This window comes from Scyliorhinus torazame, chromosome 10 (assembly GCF_047496885.1).
Source record: "Scyliorhinus torazame isolate Kashiwa2021f chromosome 10, sScyTor2.1, whole genome shotgun sequence".
Taxonomy (NCBI): Eukaryota; Metazoa; Chordata; class Chondrichthyes; order Carcharhiniformes; family Scyliorhinidae; genus Scyliorhinus; species Scyliorhinus torazame.
In genome coordinates, this window is record NC_092716.1 from 114,576,404 (window position 1) to 114,603,368 (window position 26,965).

The window sequence follows — 26,965 nt, forward strand, 5'->3', positions numbered from 1 at the left end:
ATGATTCTGAATTAGTTCATAAATCAAAGCTTGGTTTCCGACATCAGTTTCAGCCTTTGAGGGATAGAAACTGGGGACATGAGAAATACTCAAGTGATAAAGGTAAAGGTGATCTGATGGGAGATAATGAGGAGAGTGTACCTCAGATTAAAAAAGAAATCCAGGAAGGTGGAAAAGAAATGAAAAGTTTCAAATGTTTTCACTGTAATAAACTAGGCCATGTAAAGTCACAGTGTTGGTGGTTGAAGAAAAGCACTAGGAAGGCTGATGTGGTAAAACAAGATAAGACAGTGGGGTTTGTTAGAGTGGTAAAGAAAGCCCAAGTGAAGTGAAGGAGGTGCAAAAGAGTGTACAGCCTGATCAAGAGGTGATTGATAAGAAGGTGGCAGATCTCTTTAAAGAATTTACTTGTGCGGGTAAGGTTTACTCATGTGTGTCAGGAGGAGCAGGTAAAGAAGTCACAATTTTAAGAGATACGGGAGCTAGTCAATATTTAATGGTAAGAGATGAGGAGTTAAGTAGTTTGGGAAGAATGTTGCCAGAAAAGGTGGTAATATGTGGAATTCAGGGTGAGAGTAGTGATCCATTATATAAGGTAAGATTGGAAAGTCCAGTGAAGAGTGATGAAGTGGTAGTAGGTGTAATAGAGAAAGTATCTTGTCCAGGAATACAGTTTGTCTTGGGTAATGATATAGCTGGATAGCAGGTGGGAGTGATGCCTACTGTGGTTGATAAGCCAGTGCAAAATCAGAGAACCGAAGTGTTGAAGGACAAATACCCTAGGATTTTTCCGGATTGTGTAGTAAGAAGGTCGCAAAGTCATAAGACAAGAGGAGAAATCAAAGAGTGAAGATAAAGGTGAAGTGCAATTATCAGAAACAATTTTTGATCAGATGGTTGGAAAAGAACAGGTGGAGGATGAGGCGGATATTTCCTGGAAACCTAGTAGACCTAGTGTCTACTAGGTTTCCAGGACAATTGGCGGAGTTACAACAGAACGATATAGAAATAAAACGGATGTATCAGAAAGCATATATGGAAGAGGAATCTGAGTGGATACCAGAGTGTTATTACTTTAAAAGTAATGTCTTGATGAGAAAATGGAGACCTTTACATATGCAGGCGGATGAAAAGTGGGCAGAAGTTCATCAAGAAGTATTGCTGGTAGGGTATAGAAAGGAGGTGTTGCGAGTTGCACATGAGGTACCAGTGGGAAGTCATTTGGGAATACAGAAAACTCAAGCTAAAATCCAGAAACATTTTTATTGGCCTGGACTACATAAAGATGTAGTTAGATTTTGTCAATCATGTCACACATGTCAATTGATAGGGAAACCTCAAGCAGGGATAAAACCAGCACCCTTAGTACCCATTCCAGCATTTGAGGAACCTTTTACCAAGGGTCCTAATTGATTGCATAGGACTGCTTCCGAAAACAAAAAGTGGGAATCAATACCTTTTGACAATAATGGATGTGTCTACTAGGTTTCCAGAGGCCATTCCAGTACGTAATATTACAACTAAAAAGATCGTGGAGGAGTTACTTAAATTCTTTACTAGATATGGACTACCTACAATCGGATCAAGGATCAAATTTTACCTCAAGGTTATTCAAAGAAGTTATGGATAGCGCAGGAATAAAACAATTTAAATCAACTGCGTACCATCCAGAATCGTAGGGAGCTTTTGAAAGGTGGCATCAGACATGAAAGACAATGTTGAGGGCTTATTGTCAAGATTATCCAGAGGATTGGGATAAAGGAATTCCATTCGTACTGTTTGCAATTAGGGATGCTCCTAATGAGTCAACCAAATTTAGTTCTCTTGAACTAATTTTTGGTCATGAGGTAAGAGTACCACTTAAATTGATTAAGGAAAAATTGGAGAGTGAGAAATCAGAAATTACATTATTGGATTACATGTCAAATTTTAGGGAACGATTAAATAGAGCAGATGAATTGGCTAGACAACATTTAAAAGTTGCACAAAGTGTGAGGAAACGGGTCGCGGACAAGAAATCCAAAGTTTGTAGTTTTGTCAGTGGAGATAAAGTTTTAGTGTTGTTACCAGTGGTAGGTGAACCTTTAAAAGCAAGGTTTTGTGGACCTTATCAGATTGAAAGGAAATTAAGTGAGGTGAATTATGTGGTTAAGAACGCCGGATAGAAGGAAAACTCAGCGAGTGTGTCATGTGAATATGCTTAAAAGGTACTTTGAAAGGGAAGGAGAGAAAAAGGAGCGGTTTTAATGATTCTATCTCAAAGTGACAAACCAAATCCAGATGACTGTGAATTTGACATACCTTAAATTACATTGGAAAACGAGGATGTTCTTAAAAATTGGGATAAATTGTTAATTTACCTTCCAGAGGAAACTGACCTGAAAGAGTTATTGATATCACATGGGCAAGTTTGTAGAGATAAATTGGGAAGTACTAAAATGGCTATACATGATGTAGATGTGGGAAATGCTGTACCAATCAAACAACATCCATATGGACTTAGCCCTTTAAAATTGGCACAGGTTAACAAAGAGATTGAGAGTATGCTTAAAAATGACATAATTGAAGTGGGTTGCAGCCAATGAAGCTCACCCATAGTGATGGTACCAAAACCAGACGGTACCCAACGGTTGTGTGTGGACTATAGAAAGGTTAATGCAGTTACAAGAATGGACTCTTATCCTATCCCACGTTTGGAGGATTGCATTGAGAAAGTGGGACAATCGGCTTTTATTTCACAACTGGATTTACTTAAAGGTTACTGGCAGGTACCTTTATCCGAAAGGACAAAGGAGATTTCAGCTTTTGTGACTCCAGGTGGTATATACCAATTCAAAGGTATGCCATTTGGCATGAAAAACGCCCCAGCCACATTTCATCGGTTAACTAATAAAGTTGTTTCAGGATTACCCCATTGTACGGTAGACATCGACGACCTGGTTATTTTCAGCCAGACATGGAAAGAGCATTTAAAACATCTGATGGAGTTATTCGATCGACTTCAGGAGGCGGGTTTGGTGGTAAACCTAGCCAAAGGTGAATTTGGAAAAGCCCAGGTCACTTTCCTTGAGGAGTTTTCGATACCCTCAAGACGAAGGGAAATAATGCGATTTCTTGACATGAGTGGATTTGATTGAACATTTGTGCAAAATGTTTGTAGCGTGATTGCTCCACTGACAGCAGACTTTCAATATGCATTTGACGGCCTGAAAGCTGTGATAACCAATGCTCCTGTGTTGGAGAATTGCAAGGGACTCTGTGATCAAATTGAACTAAAGTATCTGACTTTAAAGAGAAATGCTGAGACTTAGAGAAATGGACGGATCGTGCAAGGACCCTCTTGTTCAAAGAGACTGACAATCAAGAAGGATTTCAGTCGGAGGCAGAAAGAAAAATGGACTATATTATTATACCTGTTTGCGTGTGTTGTTTTTTGAAACGATAAAGTATATTTACTGTGTGCATTTCTTAAAGGATGGTGAAAAGGTGAAAGATGAAACCATCTTGAAGTAGATGGTATTTTTTGGGGGGGGAGAGGTGTCATGTGAGAGTACCTTTTAAGAAATGGGTGATGAGAGTGGATGGAGCTGGGCTGTCTGTCAGCTTTTTACTTTCATTTTAGGCTGTTTGCTGCAGGGTGTGTTTTAGTTTCGTTTTCAGTGTTGGAGCTGAAACCAGACCAAGCAGGTGTACTGCTATTCTCTCTCAGCCATCAAAAGACTATCTCTTGATCATTTGGTGAATTCAACACTTGAATTGCAAGTTAGGGCAGCACAGTGGCGCATTGGTTAGCCCACCCCCTAACCTCCTTCTCTGCTACCCCCCTTTCTTTACTGTTGGGTTTAGCTACCCTTCTTATTCTCCACCCATGGGGGTCCTCCCTCACGTCCCTGTCTTCTATCTTGCCTTGACTACTTATCCCTGGCTCTTGGCTACTTATTTATTTATGTGTTGGCCACAAACAGGTCCCAGAACAGTTGGGTGAATGGCTCCCATCTTTTGAGGAAGCCATCTTCTGACCCACGGATGGCAAATTTGATTTTCTCCATTTGGAGAGATTCCGACAGGGTCGGACAGCCAGTCTGCAGCTTTAGGTGGTGCTGCTGACCGCCAGCCAAGCGGGATTCTACGGCGGGCGTTCAGGGAGGCAAAAGCGAGGGCGTTAGGCCTCCATGAAGAGATATGGCTGGTTTCTGCGTGGGATTCCTCCGGGTGGCTCCAGTTTCCTCCCACAGGTCTGAAAGACGTGCTGTTAGGTGAATTGGACATTCTGAATTCTCCCTCTGTGTACCCGAACAGGCGCCGGAGTGTGGCGACTAGGGGATTTTTACAGTATTGTCATTGCAGTGTTAATGTAAGCCTCCTTGTGACAATAAAGATTATTATAAATTATTGTAATAAACTACTAACACTAATTAACTGTTGTAGAGCTACTGCAAAATCTGTCTGTCTCCAACATAAAACATAGAACATAGAACATACAGTGCAGAAGGAGGCCATTTTGCCCATCGAGTCTGCACCGACCCACTTAAACCCTCACTTCCACTCTATCCCCGTTACCCAATAACCCCTCCTAACCTTTTTTTGGTCACTAAGGACAATTTATCAAGGCCAATCCACCTAACCTGCGCGTCTTTGAACTGTGGGAGGAAACCGGAGCGCCCGGAGGAAACCCACGCAGACACTGGGAGAACGCGCAGACTCCGCACAGACAGTGACCCAGCAGGGAATCGAACCTGGGACCCTGGCGCTGTGAAGCCACAGTGCTAATCAGCTGTGCTACCCTAGCACGACCTGCTGGAGCAGGACCGCCTCCAAACCATCCTGTGACGAGATGAGAATTTTGTATTTTCTGCTGGGTCAAAAAACGTGAGAATTGGTACCTTGGTAAGCAAAACCTGCAGTGCCTGCCATTTCTGTTCATGCTTGCTGGACCACTGGAATGCTGCATCTTTCTTTATGGTCTCCCTCAGATGTGCCGTTTTGGCTGCCAAGTTGGGAATGAATTTGCCCACAAAATTGATCATGCCGAGCATTCTTAAAATACCTTTTTTATCCATGGGGTGTGGAATCTGTAGAATTGTCCTTATCTTGTCTTGATCGGGCTAAACACCTTGTGCGGACAGCGTGTCTCCCAGGAAGGCACCCTGACTTGACATTTCGTCCTATTCAATTTCTGGCCGTTTTTCTTGATACTTTTTAGGACCCTGAGAAGCCGTTTATCATGCTCTTCCTTGATCGACCCCCAAATAATTCTGCTGTCTCTTCTGTCTTCGCACCAAAATGTCTGAGATTCAACGTGTTGAGCTGCTTTATTGCCAGCTCACTAGCATGACATATTAAATCGCACTTTCGAGTTGCAGGTCTGTTTCCTGCAGAAGCCACTTGCACACTTTATCATTGGAGATTCCGAAAACTATCTGATCTTGTATCATTGATGCTCTGAGTGTGCTGAAGTTGCTCGAATGCATCTTCAATCGCAGGTCAGTGAGGAAGCTATCAAATGCCTCTCCTGGGTTCTGGGTGTGCGTATGGAATATATGGCGCTTAAAGGTTTCATTTTTTTGAGGGGAACAATGCCAATTGAATTGTTTTTAAACTTTGTCGAAGCTGTTGCTGTCAGCCTCATTTTCAAAGACAAAGTGTTGATGATCTCAATTGCTTGAGGACCTGCTACAGTGAGCAGCAACGCAATACGGCTCTCATCGGGCTGTGCCTGAAGACCAAGGGCTGCAACTTAGAGTTTAAACTGTTGCTTAAACAACCACCAATTCTCATTGACGTAACCAGTAGTCTGAAGCTTTTGAAGTGCCTTGATGCCTTCCATCCTAGTCTTCGAAGTTTTACCGCGTGTTGATCACCAGATGCCAGTAGCTAGCAAGGTTAGTAGCAAAGATGCGTTTTCTTCCTTTTCCTTCAAAGTTCTTCCTTTTCCTTCAAAGTTATCTTCAGTGGTTTGGATTTTTCCTTCTTGGTTTTGTACAGGATCTTCAAGATCCTTAGTAAATCATCACTCTTGGTACCATGCCATGTGTTGTAGACTGGCCGAAGTAAATGATGAACGACAGAATATTGAGGGTTTTTTTCTTCTTTTAAATTTCAGAGTACCCAATTTTTTCCAATTAAGGGGCAATTTAGCGTGGCCAATCCTCTTACACTGCACATCTTTGGGTTGTGGGAGAGAAACTCACGCAGACACGGGGAGAATGTTCAAACTCCACACAGACAGTGACCCAGTGTCGGGATCGAACCTGGGTCCTCAGCGCTCTAGGCAGCTCCACCCTTGGGCATTGCCTCAAAGAAGGTTGTCCAGAACCAGACAAGTCTGGGGCATGCCCAGGACATATAGGTGTGGTTGGTCGGGCATCCTTGGCACCGTTCACATTTGTCCTCCACCTCCGAGAAGAACCTGCTCATTTGGGTTCTGGTTAGGCGTGCTCTGGGCACTACTTTCAGCTGCATTAGGCTTAGTCTAGTGATATGGAGGTGAAGTTTGCCCAAGGGTGGAGCCAAGCCCAAAGGTGGCAGTCTTCGGGGTATCAGACCAGCCAGAAATCTTCATCGGGAGGGGGGCCACGCCCTTGCCTTTGCCTCCCTGATCCCCACCAAAGAACCCAGCTCAGCTGGTGATCAGCAGCACCTCCCAAAGCTGGCTTACCAACCTGTTGGAATTTCTCCAGCTAAGGGCATCAAAGACCCCAGGATGTGGTAAGCAGCAGGTTGACTCCACCGCTAATGTGCATACTGGGTACACACCTCAATGTAATAGAAGAGCATGGAGGGTCAAGCAGATACAGGATCACTGACAGGGCCCTGGGTGAGGAAGGGAGAGGGGATGAAGGGGGGTGGAGAAGGGGTTGGGAAGGGGAAGGAGCAGAAGGGGGTGGCACCATCGGAAGCTAGGGGCAGTTGAGGTCACAATAGTACAGCAATAAAACACGTTGCACCCAAGACATGTGAAACCTCTGGCAAGTTACTCCGCAATGCAGGCCGACCTCTGCCCCTGCCCCCCCCTCCCTCCAGTCCCCCCGGGCACGGTGTTCCTATTTCCTCTAGGATTCTCATCTTGCCAATGAGACCGGGCTGGTTAGATCGTAAACTGATTGGCGTCCAGAGCGGTTCCCAATTTTGGCCTCTCCCAGGGCGGCACGGCGGCACAATGGTTAACACTGCTGCCTCCCAACACCAGGACCCGGGTTCGATTCCCACCTTTGGTCACTGTCTGCATGGAGTTTGCACTTTCTCCCCGTGTCTGGGTGGTTTCCACCGGGTGCTCAAGTTTCCTCCCACAGTCCAAAGGTGTGCAGGTTAGGTGGATTGGCCATGCTAAATTGCCCTTAGTGGCCAAAAGGGTAGGTGGAGTTCCTGGGTTACGGAGATAGGGTGGGTCGTGGGCCTAGGTCGGGTGTTCTTTGAGTGGGTCAGTGCAGGTTCGATGGGCTGAATGGCCTCCTTCTGCACTGTAGTGATTCTATGAATCTAATGGTCTTGCTCGAGCGAGAGCATGACCGGGCTGTTAAATCGAGCTCTAGAATGCTATGCAGGTTAAAAAACGTCTCTCTCTCTCTAAATTATTGGGACCCAATTTGCAAAATAATTATTCTGAGAAGGGAAATCTACTGCAAAATTAGGGCCGGGATTCTCTGAAATCCTGGCCAAGTGTTGACGCCGGTGTAAACACCGGAGTGGTGTACGCTGGTGTCAACGGGCCTCCTGGCCCAGCAATTCACCGCCGTCCAGGAAGCTAGCACGGCGGCGGAGAGCTGAGTGCTGCACTGGCGCCACGGGCCTGGCCACCGTGCAGGCTCCCCCCCCCCCCAGGTCGGATCCCCCTCCCCCTCCCAACCCACCCACCCAACAGGATGGCCCCTGCAGCCAGCACGCCGAGGTCCTGCCGGGTGGGACCACATGTGAACTACGCCGCTGGAACTTGGCGGGCACTTGGCCCGTTAAGCGCGGAGAATCGCCGTGGGGGCCGCTTTCAAAAGCCCCCGACCAGCGCCGCATTGACTGACTGCACGCGCGATTAGCTGGTCCGCGGAAGCGCTGCCTCGCCCGATTTCCGACAAGAACAGCTATTCTCCGAGCCGGGCGCCATTCCGGCGCGGAGGGCCGGAGAATCGCGCTCTGGATCTTTTGGAACAAAATAAAGAAATCTGCCCCATACAACTACACCAAGGAAGGCAACTGAACAAAATGGCAGCAATGTGGGATCACTGCATCGAGACGAGTCAAGGAACAGCACGATAGCACAGTAGCATTGTGGATAGCACAATTGCTTCACAGCTCCAGGGTCCCAGGTTTGATTCCGGCTTGGGTCACTGTCTGTGCGGAGTCTGCACATCCTCCCCGTGTGTGCGTGGGTTTCCTCCGGGTGCTCCGGTTTCCTCCCACAGTCCAAAGATGTGCAGATTAGGTGGATTGGCCATGATAAATTGCCCTTAGTGTCCAAAATTGCCCTTAGTGTTGGGTGGGGTTACTGGGTTATGGGGATAGGGTGGAGGTGTGACCTTGGGTAGGGTGCTCTTTCCAAGAGCCGGTGCAGACTCGATGGGCCGAATGGCCTCCTTCTGCACTGTAAATTCTGTGAACAGCTAACTGTATACACTCCTTTGTTTTATCTTCTTCAAGAACTGTAAAAAAAATGTCTTGACATACATCGTCTTATTTTGTCATCTGTACTGGTGTGTGTGGGCCTAGAGAATTGGAGTTGGGGACCAAGGGCAATGTGTCCAAGTTTGCAGACGACACCAAGATGAGTGGTAAAGCCAAAAGTGCAGAGAATACCGGAAGTCTACAGAGGGATTTGGATAGGTTAAGTGAATGGGCTCGGGTCTGGCAGTTGGAATACAATGTTGACAAATGTGAGGTTATCCATTCTGGTAGTGTTGCTAATTTTCTCCTTGGTTCAATTGCTCTGTTTTATTACCTTTGCTCTCGAGTCGCCAGGTATCTTTATGATACCGCCACGAGGTTCAAGTCCGAGTAATGATCGATGATCCAATACACCGATTAGTAAGATTTAAATCAAAGCACATTTATTCTTCACAGTAATCACTACTCATGCACAAATTCTACGTCTACTTCTACAACTAACAGGCCTATACTTAACTTTGAACTGGCCCACCAGGTCAGGGGAACAAATGGCCTTTCGTTTGGGTTCTGAGTCTGCGGGATTCGAAGTTGGTATGGATTGGTAGCTAGGAGCGCCTATCTCGTAGCGAGCGTTGAATTAAGACTTACGAGTTCGATGATCACTGGAGTCACTGCACCGGTCACGGTCAATGTTGGTTCGTTGTTGCTGGGTGTCCCGGGCAGGAAGAAGAGCGTGAAGAGAGCAAAGAGGTGAAGGAGAGGTGAAGAAGAGAGCGATTTGAACTTGGGGCTCAATTCTTATAGTCCCCAGGGGCTTCCCGCCTTTCGAGGTGGACCCTGTACCTGGTCCCAAGTGATTGGACTTTGTCCCAATCGCTTGGTTCGATTTTCTCCAATACTGGAGCGGTTCCCTGATCGATGGGCAGTCTTGAGGTGCTCGTTCACCTCCTTTGTTTTGGCTCCTGCTGGCGCCGAGGAGTCTGGCTTTGCTTTGTGTGTCAAAATTTTACTTATTGTTCCCGGGGATTGCTCATCAGTATGCAGATGGCTGTTATGCTGATGGCCGCTGGTATCGATGTTGTCTGGTTTTTGCAGAGGTAAATACACAGCAAACCTGCAGCTGCTGGTTTTTGTCTTGTTGGCTGACTTTCCCATCACCCTTTGCCGTTCGCCATTTTAAATCGGGAGTTGGCCAATTTAAGTGGCTACAGTAGGAATAATAACAAAAGGGATTATTATTTAAATGATAAAATATTAAAACATGCTGCTGTGCAGAAAGATCTTGGTGTGCTAGTGCATGAGTCACAAAAAGTTGGTTTACAGGTACAACAGTTGATCAAGAAGGCAAATGGAATTTTGTCCTTCATTGCTAGAGGGATGGAGTTTAAGACTAGGGAGGTTATGCTGCAATTTTATAAGGTGTTAGTGAGGCCACACCTGGAGTATTGTGTTCAGTTTTGGTCTCCTTACCTGAGAAAGGACGTGCTGGCGCTGGAGGGTGTGCAGACTAGGTTAATCCCAGAGTTGAAGGGGTTGGATTACGAGGAGAGGTTGAGTAGACTGGGACTGTACTCGTTGGAATTTAGAAGGATGAGGGGGGATCTTATAGAAACAGATAAAATTATGAAGGGAATAGATAGGATAGATGCGGGCAGGTTGTTTCCACTGGCAGGTGAAAGCAGAACTAGGGGGCATAGCCTCAGAATAAGGGGAAGTCGATTTAGGACTGAGTTTAGGAGGAACTTCTTCACCCAAAGGTTTGTGAATCTATGGAATTCCTTGCCCATTGAAGCAGTTGAGGCTCCTCCATTAAATGTTTTTAAGATAAAGATAGATCGTTTTTTGACGAATAAAGGGATTAAGGGTTATGGTGTTCGGGCGGGAAAATGGAGCTGAGTCCACAAAAGATCAGCCATGATCTCATGAATGGTGGAGCAGGCTCGAGAGGCCAGATGGCCTAATCCTGGTCCTAATTTTTATGTTCTTATGTTCTTATGAATGTGTGGTTGCGATTTACCTGAATTTTTAAGATGGCTGGGGGCTTAAGTTGGGGAAAGGGTGGGCATTGTATTCAAGGTCCTGCCCACCCCCACCATAAAATAGTGTCTGGGCCAGGGTGGGCGGAATCCTGTTCATGTAATTTCACACTTCCCACCCCCTACTTCAAAACCTGCTGCGCAGGGTGGGGAGCATACATTTCAGGGCCCAGTCTTTTTTAATTTGGGGAGTAATTTCAATAAACGTACCTTGTTCTTTGTTTCACCGAAGAAGCTCTGTCTGACTGATTCTTCACAATCTGAATGAATGAATCGTCGGATTCCTTCAGTATTGGCAAAGCACATCCTTCCAAAATTCAGAAAGAAATCCTGTTATTGTCAGACCTGAATAGGGATGTCATTTCACCACTCCTCAAGTGAATGTAGTAATATTCCTCGGAGGCTGCATATATCAGTGCTAGCAGGTCCTCTATGATGCTATGACTCTGAGCCTTGCGAAAGGTCAATAAATGTCCTGGGCACAAACTCAAAGAAAGAACAAAGAAATTATTGGACCTTCTAAAGTGCATTACCCCACACTTGTCCAGATTAAACTCCCACCCAAGACTCCAACCAGTTTATATCCTGCTGTATCCTCTGACAATCTTCTTTACTATCCGCAACTCCACCAATTTTTGTGTCATCTGCAAACCTACCAATATGACCAGATACATTTTCTTCCAAATCATTAATCACCCCGAACAACAAACGTCCCAGAACTGATCCCTATCGAACACGGCTAGTCACAGCCTTCCATTCAGAAAAGCACCTCACTCCTCACCTGTTCAGGAGCAACAGGCACCCTCAGGCTCTTCAACTGGTGTGCTTGCTGGAAGTTGAATACCCAGAGGTCTATCCTTAGGATCTGGCATTACAGTCGCACTGCCAGATTGAATAAGGTCATTGAACATTTTGCTGCACTGTTCCTAGTTCCTCCTGCCCACACTCTGCTCAAAGTCTCAATCCCGTCTATCCAGGCCTACTTGGTGAACAACAGCCTTTCCCTGCCACTCTGCATAGAACATAGAACATCCAGTGCAGAAGGAGGCCATTCAGCCCATCGAGCCTGCACCGACCCACTTAAGCCCCATCCCCATAACCCAATAACCCCTCCTAACTTTTTTGGGTCACTCAGGGCAATTTATCATGGCCAATTCACCTAACCTCTTTGGACTGTGGGAGGAAACCGGAGCACCTGGAGGAAACCCACGCAGACACGGGGAGAACGTGCAGACTCCCTCCACACTCTCACTGCTTCCAGGGGAACCTCCAAGTCTGCATCAGTAAAGCGAGGTGAAGCCATATCCTGGCTTCCATTCCTCAGCCTCTCCTGTTGCACAAGTAATGCAGCAATTGTTTCACTGAAATAGCACTCCTTCCTGTGTTCCTACCTTCGCGGCTGCTATTCGGCTGCCCAACCCACACTCCAACCAATTACCCCCAGGAAATTCAGGGCTGAGATTGCATCTCCCCACAAGGGCGGGATCACAGAAATACACCAGTGTCTGTTTCCTGACCCTTAAGGAACATAAACCCCATGGTCTTCTTAGTTGATCCTGGGTCAGCTGGATTGGACCATCTTTCACAAAGTCTTTATCTGCCTTACTTTGGGTGGTGAATTCTTTCTGCTTTTGTTCCAGTGAAATTTAGCAAAAGGCTGGTTTAGGAAGAAAGTCCAGACGAGAACCTATTCTGGGGTTTAATGTGAATCCCAGCAGTTAATATGCTAGGCATTGCTGTGTAGCAAGCTGCATGATTGGCAGAGTGTTGAATAAGTAATTGCTTATTTGAATTGTAAACTAACTTGACATTTTACAAAGCCCTGTGGGTCTTCAGGCCAACCTGACACCTTTAAAATGTATTTCAGTTTCATGCAATCCAGATATGGCACCTGCACCAAAACATTATCACTCCAAAATAGCAGCAGTGAGATTTATGCATTGCTTCCCGAGCCTGTGGTGGTACTTTATTGCCTTTGGATTATGTCTTCATATAAACAAAGAAAATTACAGCACAGGAACAGGCCCTTCGGCCCTCCCAGCCTGCGCCGATCCAGATCCTTTATCTAAACCTGTCACCTATTTTCCAAGGATCTACTTCCCTCTGTTCCCCACCCGTTTATATATCTATCCAGATGCATCTTGAATGATGCTATCGTGCCCACCTCTACCACCTTCGCTGGCAAAGCGTTCCAGGTACCCACCACCCTCTGCGTAAAAGGTTTTCCACGCACATTTCCCTTAAACCTTCCCCCCTCTCACCTTGAAATTCCTTGGAATTGACACCCCCATTCTAGGAAAAAGCTTGTTGCTATCCACCCTGTCCATACCTCTCATAATTTTGGAGACCTCAATCAAGTCCCCCCTCAAACTCCGTCTTTCCAATGAAAACAATCCTAATCTACTAACCTTCCTCCATACCAGGCAACATCCTGGTGAACCTACTCTGCACCCTCTCTAAAGCATCCACATCCTGCTGATAATGTGGCGACCAGAACTGCACGTAGTATTCCAAATGTGGCCTACCCAAAGTCCTATACAACTGTAACATGACCTGCCGACTCTTGTACTCAATACCCCGTCCGATGAAGGCAAGCATGCTGTATGCCTTCTTGACCACTCTATCGACCTGCGTTGCCATCTTCAGGGTACAATGGACCTGAACTTCCAGATCTCTTTGTCCATCAATTTTCCCCAGGACTCTTCCTCTTCCATTGACCGTATAGTCCGCTCTTGAATTAGATCTTCGAAAATGCTTCACCTCGCATTTGCCTGGATTGAACTCCATCTACCATTTCTCTGCCCAACATATCCCTTACATGCACAAGTTCAAAGATGGAATTAACCAGCGTGGATGAAGAATTTGTTAGTTTATGGAAAGGACAGCAGGGCTTCTGGAAGCTTCCCACTAATTGTCAGTGTTTTTGAGATGTCCATCTTGGTTAACGTTGTGACTGGTTGTAGTTTCTTGATTCTTATTTTCTCCATCTTGCAGATCAATATTTTTTAGAAAATGCCTCACTTGTACTCAGTTGTTTTTCAAGTGCAGGATTCCATCTGTAGTTTTCGAAAATTCATTTTTCAGGGACGAGCAACAGGCAGGGCTGTTTATTTGCAAATTGGAAATAAGTTACTTAGAAGAGCCATTGACGTGGAGAAACAGTTAGTACGTTTCTACTTAGAAAAGTAGTTGAGGGGCAAGAAGATTTGATTTGTTGCAGTACAAGGCCTTGTGGCCTGATTTTGTTCCTGTTCCTAACATTTTTGTTCTTATTCTTTACAACATTGAGCGTTGACGACATTAATAGGTTCCATCCCTTCAAAAGCAGCATGTTTCTGTGAACTTTACCTGCATCAGGTGTCAGGTTATAGTGATGAGAAAAAGACTTTTGCACCTGATGCCAGCTTCAAAATAATGCAAGGTTATGACCTTGCTATGTTGCGCTGTCAGAATTCTGCAACCCTGTACTGTTTTTGTTTGGATCTGGAGGGGAAACACTAGGCTTTAAAATCTGACTAGATGCCGTTGAACAATCAGCTGTTATCTATTTCCTGGCTCAGCCCTAAAATTCATTTGTAGAACTTGGCAAATCTCAAGCACCGATCGATCTTTATTTGTCACAAACTGGCTGGATCTTCCAGGGTAACAACAGCTTAATAATAATCCTTATTGTCACAAGTAGGCTTACATTAACACTGCAATGAAGTTACGGTGAAAAGCCCCGAGTGACCACATTCTGGCGTCTGCTCGGGTACACAGAGGGAGAATTCAGAATGTCCAAATGATCGAACAGCGCGTCTTTCGGGACTTGTGGAAGGAAACCGGAGCACCTGGAGGAAACCCATGCAGGCACGGAGAACGTGCAGACTCCACACAGACAGTAACCCAAGCCGGGAATCGAACTTCGGACCCTGGATCTGTGAAGCAACAGTGCTACCCACTGTGCTACCGTGTCGCTCAATACTTCTTTAATACAGCTTTAATACTTCTGAATCATTACTGTTGTTTTTGTTCTTTAATTATACAATTTCTGATCCTTTTCTTTCAGCTGACTCCCTCAGCATTCATGAAGGAGATGTCCCTTGACACAAAACAGAAGTTAGCAAATACTCAAGAGATGTATCTTCCTCCCATTATTGAGCTTCTAGATATGACGGAAACCACGCTACAGAAGGTACAGTCCATCACATTCCCATCACATTTTCTGAGTGATTAAAAACTAAATTAAGTACTCGAATTTACAGTATTCGTAGTGAACAAAAAATCCTTAATTTTTATTCCAAGCACTTATGCATGCTACAGCGTATGACGAATTTATTTACACAAATTACCTTTGCACTTATCAAGGTTAAATGAATCCAGATTAGATATATTGGCACAATATAACTTGGTATTGTGATGCCTAGGACCAGAGGTTACGTTATATGTGTTTTTGGGAGAGGAAGGGATGGAAATAAAGCACAATTTGAGAGATGTGTGAAACTCTCTTAAAGCTGCCAATTTAATTTTAACTGATCATACCTGATGGTCAAATAGAATTACAGTACGGGAAACTTAGAAATTCAGAGTGTGAATGTGCTCTACTAAGAGTTGCTTGTTCATTTATAGAGGGGAGATTGTGGCATACTGGCTATTTAAAAAAAAATGTTTTATTCATTCATGGGATGTGGGCGTTGCTGGCTGGCCTAGCATTTGTTGCACATTTCTGAGGGAATTTAAGATTGCTGTGGATCTAGATTCACATGCAGTCCGGACTGTGTAAGGACAACAGATTTCCTGCCCTGAAGGACATTAGTGAATCAGATGGGTTTTTAACGACGATCGACAATGGTTTCATGGTCATCATGAGACTTTGAATTCCAGCTTTTTATTGAATTTCAATTTCACCATCTGCTCTGGTGGGATTCGAACCCGGGTCCCGAGAGCATTACCCTGGACCTCAGGATAACGAGTCCAGTCACAATACCACTATGCCACTGCCTCCCCATCATCGAGCATAGATCATAGAATTTACAGTGCAGAAGGAGGCCATTCAGCCCATCGAGTCTGCACCGGCTCTTGGAAAGAGCACCTTACCCAAGGTCAACACCGCCACCCCATCCCCACAACCCAGTAACCCCACCCAACACTAAGGGCAATTTTGGACACTAAGGGCAATTTATCATGGCCAATCCACCTAACCCGCACATCTTTGGACTGTGGGAGGAAACCGGAGCACCCGGAGGAAACCCACGCACACACGGGGAGGATGTGCAGACTCCGCACAGACAGTGACCCAAGCCAGAATCGAACCTGGGACCCTGGAGCTGTGAAGCAATTGTGCTATCCACAAAGCTACCGTGCTGCCCCAAATGTCATTGGACTCGTGATCAATTAGCTGAGGTAAATGCTGTGGGCACATAGGTTCAAATCCCACCACGGTAGCTGATGATTTTTAAAATTGAATTAATAAATGTGGAATATAAAGCTGGTTTCAGTAACTGTGACTATCACAACGATCATCGATTGTTGTTAAAAACCCTTTTGTTCACTAATGTCTTTTAAGGAAGGAAATCTTCCATCCGTGTGGGCAGCAAGGTAGCACAAGTGATCAGCACTGTGGCTTCACAATGCCAGGGTCCCAGGTTCGATTCCCTGCTGGGTCACTGTCTGTGCGGAGTCTGCACATTCTCCCCGTGTCTGCGTGGGTTTCCTCCGGGTGCTCCAGTTTCCTCCCACAGTCCAAAGACGTGCAGGTTAGGTGGATTGGCCATGCTAAATTGCCCTTAGTGACCAAAAAGGTTAGGAGGGGTTATTGGGTTACGGGGATAGGGTGGAAGTGAGGGTTTAAGTGGGTCGGTGCAGACTCGATGGGCCGAATGGCCTCCTTCTGCACTGTATGTTCTATGTTCCTTACCTGGTCTGGTCTACATGTCTACATGTGACAGCCCCTTTGGAATAACTTAGCAAGCCACTCAATTCAAGGGAAATTAGCAATGGCAACAAATGCTATTCATGTCACCGATGTCCACATCTCTCAAATGTGCACATAGTACATAGAACATACAGTGCAACTTCCGGTTGCGGCTATGCCTAGGTAGGTTGCACGTTCGGCAGCTCCCGCCGGGAACGGACTTTTGGGCTCTCCAGTGGGGCCCTAACGGCAATTGTTCGACGGCTTCCAGTGTGACAGCAAGGTCCCCCAGACATTCTATGGATTGGACCAGGAGTGGAGCGGTGAAAAAAGTGAAGATCACAGCAAAAAGTGCGAGGGAGGAAAAGCAAGATGGCGACGGGTGGAGACCAAGAAGCATGGACGCAGTGGTCGCAGGAGCAGCAGCAGTTTCTTAAACACTGCTTTGAGGAGCTGAAGACAGAAATGCTGGCGCCAATGAAGGCGGCGATTGGGACGCTTGTGGAGACCCAGAAGGCCCAAGGGGCGGCGATCCGGGAGGTGCGGCAAAAAGCCTCGGAAAACGAGGATGAGATCTTGGGCCTGGCGGTGAAGGTGGAGGCGCATGAGGCGCTGCACAAGAGGTGGGCGGAAAAATTCGAGGACCTGGAGAATAGGTCGAGGAGGAAGAATCTTCGGATTCTGGGTCTCCCTGAAGGAGTGGAGGGGCCCGATGCCGGGGCATATATGAGCACGATCTCAATTCGCTGATGGGCGCGGGAGCTTTCACGAGGCCCCTGGAGCTAGATGGGGCTCATCGGGTCCTGACAAGGAGACCCAAAGCCAACGAGCCACCAAGGGCTGTAGTGGTGACGTTCCACCGCTTTATGGACAGAGAGTGTGTCCTGAGATGGGCCAAAAAAGAGCAGAGCAGCAGGTGGGAGAACACGGAGATCCGAATTTACGAGGACTGGAGTGCGGAGGTGGCTAAGAGGAGAGCTGGTTTCAATCGGGCTAAGGCGGTGCTCCATCGGAAGGAGGTGAAGTTCGGGATGCTGCAGCCAGCGTGATTGTGGGTCACGTTCCAAGATCGGCACCACTATTTTGAAACGCCCGATGAGGCATGGAACTTTATACAGACTGAAAAGCTGGACTCAAATTGAGGATTTATCGTGGGGGGACGTTCACTGTGTTTATTACGTTTGGGGAATGTTCTTTTAGTTTTAGTGCTGGGTGGGGATGGCTGAATGGATTTAATGTGGGGGCTGTGGGAGAGTGTGGGCGTCGGTGTTGGAGGGGCAGGCCCCCACGGAGGAAGAGGGGGAGTGGAGGCCCGGGGATGGGGAGTTGGGGTAAGGCCGCAAAAAGGAGCTGCGCCAGAGGGGGCGGGGCCGGTTCAGGAAAGCGCAGGCTTTTTTCCGCGTTAGGGAAGGACGGGGGTGGGGCCGGGGGTGGGGCCGGGGGGGGGGGGGGGGGGAAAGGGCGGTGCTGGAGAGGAGCGCACACTGACTGTCAAGGGGAGGGGGGATTCTCACACTGGGGGGTTGATGGAATGGCGGGAGAGGCCAGGGTCAGCAGGAGTCAGCTGACTTATGGGAGTGTCATGGGGGAGCAAAATGACTAGATGTGGATCTAGCGGGGGGGGGGGGGGGGGAGGGGGGGAACAGGGTTGCTGCTGCATTGGCCAAAGGGGAGCTGGAAGTAGGAGAGGTGGTCGGGGCGGGGGTCCGCCGCCTGGGGGACTGGAGGGTGCGGGAGGCGCGGGCACGTGTCTGGCCTAGAAAAGGAGATGGCTAGTCGGCTGTGGGGGGAGTAGTCCCCAAATCCGGCTGATAACTTGGAATGTGAGGGGCCTGAACGGGCCGGTCAGGAGGGCCCGGGTGTTTGCGCACTTAAAGGGACTGAAGGCAGACGTGGTTATGCTCCAGGAGACCCATTTGAAGGTGGCAGATCAGGTTAGGCTGAGAAAGGGATGGGTAGGGCAGGTCTTCCATTCAGGGCTGGATGCGAAGAACCGAGGGGTTGCAATACTGGTGGGGAAGCGGGTGTCGTTTGAGGCAATGAATATTGTAGTGGATAATGGAGGTCGATACGTGATGGTGAGCGGTAGGTTGCAGGGGGTGCAGGTGGTACTGGTGAACGTATATGCCCCGAATTGGGATGATGCCGGATTTATGAAACGCATGCTGGGTCGGATTCCGGATCTGGAGGTAGGAAGCTTGATAATGGCGGGGGGGAGGGGGGGACTTCAACACGGTGCTGGACCCAGCACTGGGCCGCTCTAGGTCCAGGACGGGTAAGAGGCTGGCTGCGGCCAAGGTGCTCAGGGGGTTTATGGACCAGATGGGGGGAGTGGATCCATGGAGGTTTGTCAGGCCGCTGGCCAGGGAATTTTCCTTCTTTTCCCACATCCATAGAGCCGACTCCCGGATAGATTTTTTCATTTTGAGTAGGGCGCTAATCCCGAAAGTGGAGGGAACGGAATATTCGGCCATAGCCATCTCGGACCACACCCAGCATTGGGTAGAGCTGGAGTTGGGGGAGGAGCGGGACCAGCGCCCGCTGTGGCGCCTTAATGTGGGACTATTGGCGGATGAGGAGGTGTACGGGTGGGTGCGGGGGTGCATTGAAAGATATTTGGAGGCCAACGACAACAGGGAGGTGCAGGTGGGGTAGTCTTGGAGACTCTGAAGGCGGTGGTCAGGGGAGAGCTAATCTCCATTAGGGCCCACGGGGAGAAAAGGGAGGGGGGAGGGGAGAGGGAGAGGTTGTTGGGGGAGATTTTAAAGGTGGACAGGAGGTATGCAGAGGCCCCCGAAGAGGGGCTACTCTGGGAGCGACGGAACCTCCAGACGGAGTTCGACCTGTTGACCACAGGGAAAGCAGAGGCACAGTGGAGGAAAGCGCAGGGGGCGACGTATGAGTATGGGGAGAAGGCAAGTTGGATGCTGGCACACCAGCTTCGTAAGAGGGAGGCAGCGAGGGAGATTGTTGGAGTTAAGGATAAAGGGGGGAATACGGTGCGGAGTGCGGTGAGAATAAACGAGGTATTTAGGGACTTCTATGGGGATCTGTTCAGATCTGAGCCCCAGCGGGGCAGGAGGGGATGCGACGATTCTTAGATCAGCTGAGGTTCCCGAGGGTGGAGGAGGAGGAGGTGGCTGGTTTGGGGGCGCCGATTGGGCTGGAGGAGCTGGTTAAAGGATTGGGGAGCATGCAGGCGGGGAAGGCCCCGGGGCCGGATGGATTCCCGGTTGAATTCTACAGGAAATACGTGGATCTGCTGGGCCCGTTGCTAGTGAGGACTTTCGATAAGGCGAGGGAGGGGGGACCTTGCCCCCGACAATGTCTAGGGCGCTGATTTCTTTGATCCTGAAGCGGGACAAGGATCCACTGCAATGTGGGTCGTATAGACCGATCTCGCTCCTCAATGTTGATGCTAAGTTTCTGGCAAAGGTGCTGGCTACGAGAATTGAGGACTGTGTCCCGGGGTGATTCATGAGGACCAGACGGGATTTGTGAAGGGTGGCAATTAAATACAAATGTGCGGAGGCTCCTCAATGTGATTATGATGCCCCCGGTGGAGGGGGAAGCAGAGGTAGTGGCAGCTATGGACGCGGAGAAGGCCTTTGACCGGGTGGAGTGGGAATATCTTTGGGAAGTGTTGCGGAGGTTTGGGTTCGGGGAGGGGTTCATTAGCTGGGTCAGGCTGCTATATAGAGCCCCGGTGGCGAGTGTGGCTACGAATTGGCGGAGGTCGGAGTACTTTCGGCTGTACCGGGGGACGAGGCAGGGATGCCCCCTGTCCCCCTTGTTGTTTGCACTGGCAATTGAGCCTCTGGCCATGGCACTAAGGGAGTCCAGGAAATGGAGGGGACTGGTCCGGGGGGGGAGAGGAACACCGGGTGTCGTTGTATGCTGACAACCTGTTGCTGTATGTGGCAGATACAGTGGAGGGGATGGCGGAGGTCATGCGGATCCTAAGGGAGCTTGGGGACTTTTCGGGGTATAAACTCAACGTAGGGAAGAGTGAGCTCTTTGTGGGGCATTCAGGGGACCAGGGAAGGGGGATAGACGAGCTACCGCTGAAGAGGGCGGCAAGGAGCATTCGGTACCTAGGGATCCAAGTAGCTAAGAGTTGGGGGGCCCTGCACAAGCTCAATTTGACACGGTTGGTGGAGCAGATGGAGGAGGATTTTAAAAGATGGGATATGCTGCCACACTCACTAGCGGGTAGGGTACAGTCGGTCAAAATGACAGTCCTCCCGAGGGTTCTCTTTGTGTTCCAGTGCCTTCCCATTATGATCCCCAAGGCCTTTTTGAAATGGGTAAGTAGGAGCATCATGTGTTTTGTGTGGGCGAATAAGACCCCGAGGGTGAAGAGAGTGTTTCTGGAGCGTAGCAGGGACAGGGGGGGCTGGCGCTGCCGAATTTGTGCGGCTATTATTGGGCAGCCAATGTGGCGATGATCCATAAGTGAGTAATGGAGGGAGAGGGGATGGCGTGGAAGAGGTTAGAGATGGCGTCCTGTCTGGGCACGAGCCTGAGGGCGCTGGCGACGGCACCGCTGCCGCTCTCGCCGACAAGGTACACCACGAGTCCGGTGGTGGCGGCGACGTTGAAGATCTGGGGGCAGTGGAGGCGACACAGGGGCGAGCTGGGAGCCTCGGTTTGGTCTCCAATTCGGGAGAAAAATCAGGAAGGATGGATGGGGGGTTTCGGAGCTGGCATCGGGCAGGGATTAGAAGAATGGGGGACCTGTTCATCGATGGGACGTTTGCGAGCCTAGGGGCGCTGGAGGAGAAGTTTGGGTTACCCCCGGGAAATGCTTTCAGGTACATACAAGTGAGGGCGTTTGTGAGGCGGCAGGTGAGGGAGTTCCCGCTGCTCCCGGCACAGGGGATTCAAAAATTATACATTGGATTTCCCCCACATACAATAATCCCCCATATGACATTTAAAAGCACCAATAGGGAAGCCCCACCCCACCCACACAAACGCTCCCCAAAAGACCCCCCCCCCCCACCGCCCCTGGGCTGCTGCTGCTGACCTCCTAACGCTCCGCTCCAGGTGATTTCGGGTGTATGGGTTGGAGAAGGCAAAGTTTCAGCGGTTTACCAGGAGCTGAAGGAAGAGGAGGAGACCTCGGTGGAGGAGTTAAAGGGCAAGTGGGAGGAGGAGCTTGGGAAGGAGATAGATGAGGGTCTGTGGGCTGATGCCCTGAGTAGGGTTAATTCTTCCTCCTCTTGCGCCAGGCTCAGCCTAATACAGTTCAAAGTTACTCACAGAGCGTATATGACAGGGGCCAGGTTGAGTAGGTTCTTTGGGGTGGAGGACAGATGTGGGAGGTGCTCGGGAAGCCCGGCAGGCAAATCACATCCATACGTTCTGGTTGTGTCCGGCACTGGATGGGTTTTGGAAGGGTTTTGCGAGGACTATGTCCAAGGTGGTGAAAGCCCGGGTCAAGCCGAGCTGGGGGTTGGCATTATTTGGGGTAACGGACGAGCCGGCAGTGCAGGAGGCGAAAGAGGCCGGTATTCTGGCCTTTGCGTCCCTGGTAGCCCGGCGGAGGATTTTGCTATTATGGAAAGATGCGAAGCCCCCTAGTGTGGAAGCTTGGATCAATGACATGGCAGGGTTCATCAAGCTGGAGAAGATAAAGTTTGCCTTGCGAGGGTCTGTGCAGGGGTTCTTCAGGCAGTGGCAACCGTTCCTAGACTATCTCGCGGAGCGTTAGGAGGAGGTCAGCAGCAGCAGCCCAGGGGCGGTTCTTTTGGGGGAGCGTTTGTGTGGGTGGGGGGGGGCTTCCCTATTGGTGCTTTTAAATGTCATATGGGGGGTTATTGTGTATGGGGGAAATCCAATGTATAATTTTTGTATAATTTTTGATTGTTGTGTTCTTGTTTCTTTCTTTTTGTTGGGGGGTGGGGGGTGTTTGTTGAAAATCTGTTGAAAAATTTGAATGAATATATTTATTTTTAAAAAAAGAACATACAGTGCAGAAGGAGGCCATTCGGCCCATCGAGTCTGGTTCTGAATTCCAAGAATGGGGGAAGAAAGGTTACAGGAGTAATAACCACAGGAAAGAAAAAAATATAAAATGAAGCTACTCCTAAAAAGAGTACAAATGGCAGTACATTTCTGAAATTACAATCAAGTGCTTGGACTCAGAACAAAAATGGCAATAATGTTGAGCACTCGTGTGTCACCACAGGAAATACGGGGCTCTGGAAGTAGGAATAGAATCAGCTGCAGAGCTGGCAGCAGTGTTTAAAAAAAAATCCACCAAAATAAATTCTCATAAGTTGAAATGTCATCTTTGATCTTTGTGTATGTCAGCTGCTGGTAGATCATCGCAAATGTGAGTTTAGTTTAATTATGGCATTTGCCTAGGCTCGACTTGTAGTTAATGAATAATGAAATGCTTAATTGAGTTGTTGAGGGGAACAGTTAACAGATTAGCTTTTCGCAGGAAAAGACTAGGCTTCTAAACTCCTGTTAGTAAGATTTTGCCTGAGAGTCAAGGTTGTGGTTTGAACACAACCTAACATGGCACATAATACAGGACTAAGAGTGTGCCATGTTGTCAAAGGTGTGTCTTTTGGATATGTTAAATTGAATCTCCCATGTACTTGTTTAGGCAGGCATTGTAAGGGTTATATGAGTAATAGATAATGCATGGGGCATGATTGCAGGGGGTGGGGGATTTAAAAAATTGGAAATCTGGCACGGACCTGTCTCCAACTCCATTTTTCTAATATCGGATCTTCTTTCCCTAAACAGAAACAGTAATGATAATACCTGTTCCTTTAATGTTCTTTATCTCCTATCCTTTGTGTTTTTATAAATAACCTTCTCCACTTGAGTATGATTGAAGTCAGCAGAAAAAGCAATTTACAAGTGGAGCATTGTTAACACCCAGGGCACACTTGATTATAGTAAGAAGTCTTACAACACCAGGTTAAAGTCCAACAGGTTTGTTTCGATGTCACTAGCTTTCGGAGCGCTGCTCCTTCCTCAGGTGAATGAAGAGGTATACCTCTTCATTCACTTGAGGAAGGAGCAGCGCTCCGAAAACTAGTGACATCGAAACAAACCTATTGGACTTTAACCTGGTGTTGTAAGACTTCTTACTGTGCTCACCCCAGTCCAAAGCCAGCATCTCCACATCACACTTGAATATAGCCATGTATTTCTTCTTGTGTCTGTTGAACAAAGGAAATGACTATTATGTACATTATTCGTATCAAACTGGAAGTGGCATTATTTCTAAATAAACTTTTCCTTATGCATGTACCTCTTTTTTTCGCAACCTATGGACAATATTGTCTTTTCCATTGTCAGCAAATCACACAAGTCTCATTGCTCTGGTTTTGTCTTGGCAAAACTTCAAATCTTAAGCTGAATTTTTGAACACCAAGGTTGTTGCTTGATTAGCCTGTTAGACTCTTTAGCTCACTTGCCTCTGTCTCCCTTTCTGGCTGATTATTGCTGGACTAGAGTGAATCCTGCGATGCATGAAAGTTTAATTGATGAATAAAGCCCAGCATAGTTTAATTGTCATGCACTTGAGAAGATACTGCTGTCCTGGATGCTAGATTGATGTGTATTCTCAATTTTACTGTTGGAATAATTCAACATAAATTATTTCCCAGAGAAAGAAAAAATATTCTTAAGCAAATTGAGCAAGTGCCAAATCCTGAATTGGTTAAAAGTTAGAAGGGGACAAATTGGCAAGATCTGTCGCAACACACAAATCATGAGGGAAATGGGGGGAAGAATTATTGGAGACCCTGAAGATTTCATTTCAAGGCTTCTATTGAGAATGCATTTGTGCGAGTTACTGGAGATTGGCTGATGTAATACCTATTCTTAAAATGGGAGACAGAGCTAATTACAACACGTCAGTCAGTTTAACATCGTTGCTCAGAGAAATTTTTGAATCTTTTAATTAAAGATGAAATTACTAAATGTCTGGATGAGAGAAAATAATTCTAAGCAACCAAAGCAGATTTCAGAAGGGAAGTGTTGGGGCTCTTATTTTACATTCTGATAAGAGTCGATAGTCCGGTTGATTGAAGGTATCAAAATATGATTTTATTGCTGATTATTCACTTGAATACACTCGGTTAAGAACTGAATCAAAACTTTAGAAAGGAAATATCAAACATAAAAGGGTCGAATTCATGGCAAAAAACATAAAGAAATCACTTTAAACACAAACAACCAGATAGATGACTCAAGAATTCAGCAATGCAGGAATTCAGGAACAAGACCGCGACCACAAGGTCCTGCTTTTTAAAAAAAAATATTTTTTATTCTCCTCCTTTTTCACATTTTTTCCCAAATTTACACCCACCAACAATAAACAATAATCAGTAACAAATATGTTAATCCCCATATCAATAACAACGATCCCATCCTCCCACCAAACCCCAAACATTAGCCCGCATGTTCACAAATGACAAAAAGGAATCAGGAATCACCCAGAGTCACCATTAACACCCCCCCCCCTCCTCCCACCGCCCCCCCCCCTCAAACTAATGTTCGATGTTATCCAGTTCTTGAAAGTGCATGATGAATAATGCCCATGAATTGTAGAACCTCTCCATCCTTCCCCTCAGTTCAAACTTAACCTTCTCAAGAGTCAAGTATTCCAACAGGTCCCCTCGCTACGCCAGGGCACAGGGTGGGGAGGTTGCTCTCCAACCCATCAGGATCCGCCTTCGGGTGATCAATGAGGCGAAGGGTACAACAGCTGCCTCTGCACCCGTTTACAACCCTGGCTGGTCCCAACACCCCGAATATAGCCTCCCGGGGGCCCGGGTCCAGTGTCACGTGCACCACTTTAGAAATTACCCTAAAAACCTCCTTCCAGTAATCTAGCTTTGGACAGGACCAATACATATGAACGTGATTAGCGGAGCGCCCCCCGCAATGCTCACACACATCTTCTACTCCTTCAAAGAATCGGCTCATCCTCGCCCTCGTGAGGTGTGCTCTGTATACCACCTTCAGCTGTATCAGCCCCAACCTCGCGCACGAGGTGGAGGCATTTACTCTCCGGAGCACCTCACACCAGAACCCCTCCTCCATATCCTCTCCCAACTCTTCCTCCCACTTTGCTTTGATCCCTTCCAGTGGTGTCTTATCCTCTTCCAAAATAGCTCCGTAAACCGCTGACACTACCCCCTTCTCCAGACTCCCTGTTGTCAGCACCTCCTGCAACAATGTGGAGGGTGGCTCTACCGAGAAGCTTGGTATCTCCTTTCTGAGACGTTGGGTGCTCTGAGGTACAGACGAACTAACATGGTTGCGATTGGTACAACGCAGTTTTATTCCAACTAACTATTTACACATCTGACTTGGTACTCAGCACGTTGTGACTGTGTGAGTGTCTTGCTAATGAGGTCCTGGCCCTGTGCTGTCTCCAGATGGACTGGCCAGGAGGTGTCGTGTTTCTTGTCCTATACTGTGTCTGCTCTTGTCTGTGATTGGCTGTCGTGTTATGTGTGCTAATTGGTCTGTTGGTCTGCCTATCATTATGTATGTGTTATGATGTATGTTTGAATATCATGACATCCCCCCCTTTATTACAAGATTATGTGCCATAGTTATAAATATAAATGTGTCCTGAGTGCAGCGAAAGGTGTGTGTGCGTAATATTTACATCATGTACATGGGGCTTAACTATATACAAGGGGCGATGTCAGGTGCGACATGCTAACGAGGTTGTACCATAACAAAAGAAGAACAACGTTGAAATTTGGACCGATCAAACGAGGCCTGGAACGATAAAACAGTGACATGTTACAAAACAGTAGTTGCTAAAGTTTGACGTGTGAACAGTCTCATAAGTCCAGTCTAGTAGGTGGGCGACGAATTCGGGTTGACCGCCTCAAGGGTGGGTCGAGAACCACCGGCTGAGGTGCGAGCCTGGCCACGGGCGGCGACAGAAGGGGCATGGTATATGGCAGCTCCACGAAGTCGCTATCAGGAACCAGTGGAGGACACGGCGTCCATGTAGGGTCCCGTTGCGAGCGTGGAAGTAGGCAAAGTGCTCGGCGATTGCGCCTACGCACGGATCCATCCGGCATGCGTACCAGGAACGAGCGGGGAGCTATGCGTCGGAGAACTTCGGCAGGTGCTGACCAGCCACCGTCTGGTAGGTGGATGCGGACGTTGTCTCCAGGGGCCAGGGAGGGAAGATCAGTTGCCCGTATGTCGTATGATCTCTTCTGGCGATCGCGCTGCAGTTGCATCCTATGCAGTACCGGAACATGTTGGTGCCAGGATGGAAGGCACAGTGGTTCTGAGGGCGCGACCCATCAGCAGCTGTGCTGGTGAGAGACCAGTGGCTAGTGGGGCCGAGCGATAGGCCAGCAGGGCGAGGTAGAAGTACGACCCGGCAGCAGCAGCCTTGCAGAGGAGCCGCTTGGCAATGTGAACGCCCTTCTCCGCC

The 26,965-nt window shown here is 47.8% G+C and overlaps 1 protein-coding gene across 1 annotated transcript in view; it reads left to right on the forward strand.

Annotated features, from left to right (window-relative positions):
- The window catches only part of hydin (HYDIN axonemal central pair apparatus protein), a 1,604,351-nt gene that overhangs the window by 44,741 nt on the left and 1,532,645 nt on the right, over window positions 1-26,965 (forward strand). Inside the window, exon 4 of the mRNA XM_072518656.1 lies at window positions 14,680-14,805. Within this exon, the coding sequence (XP_072374757.1) occupies window positions 14,680-14,805 (126 nt within the window). The remainder of the gene's footprint in view (window positions 1-14,679; window positions 14,806-26,965) is intronic.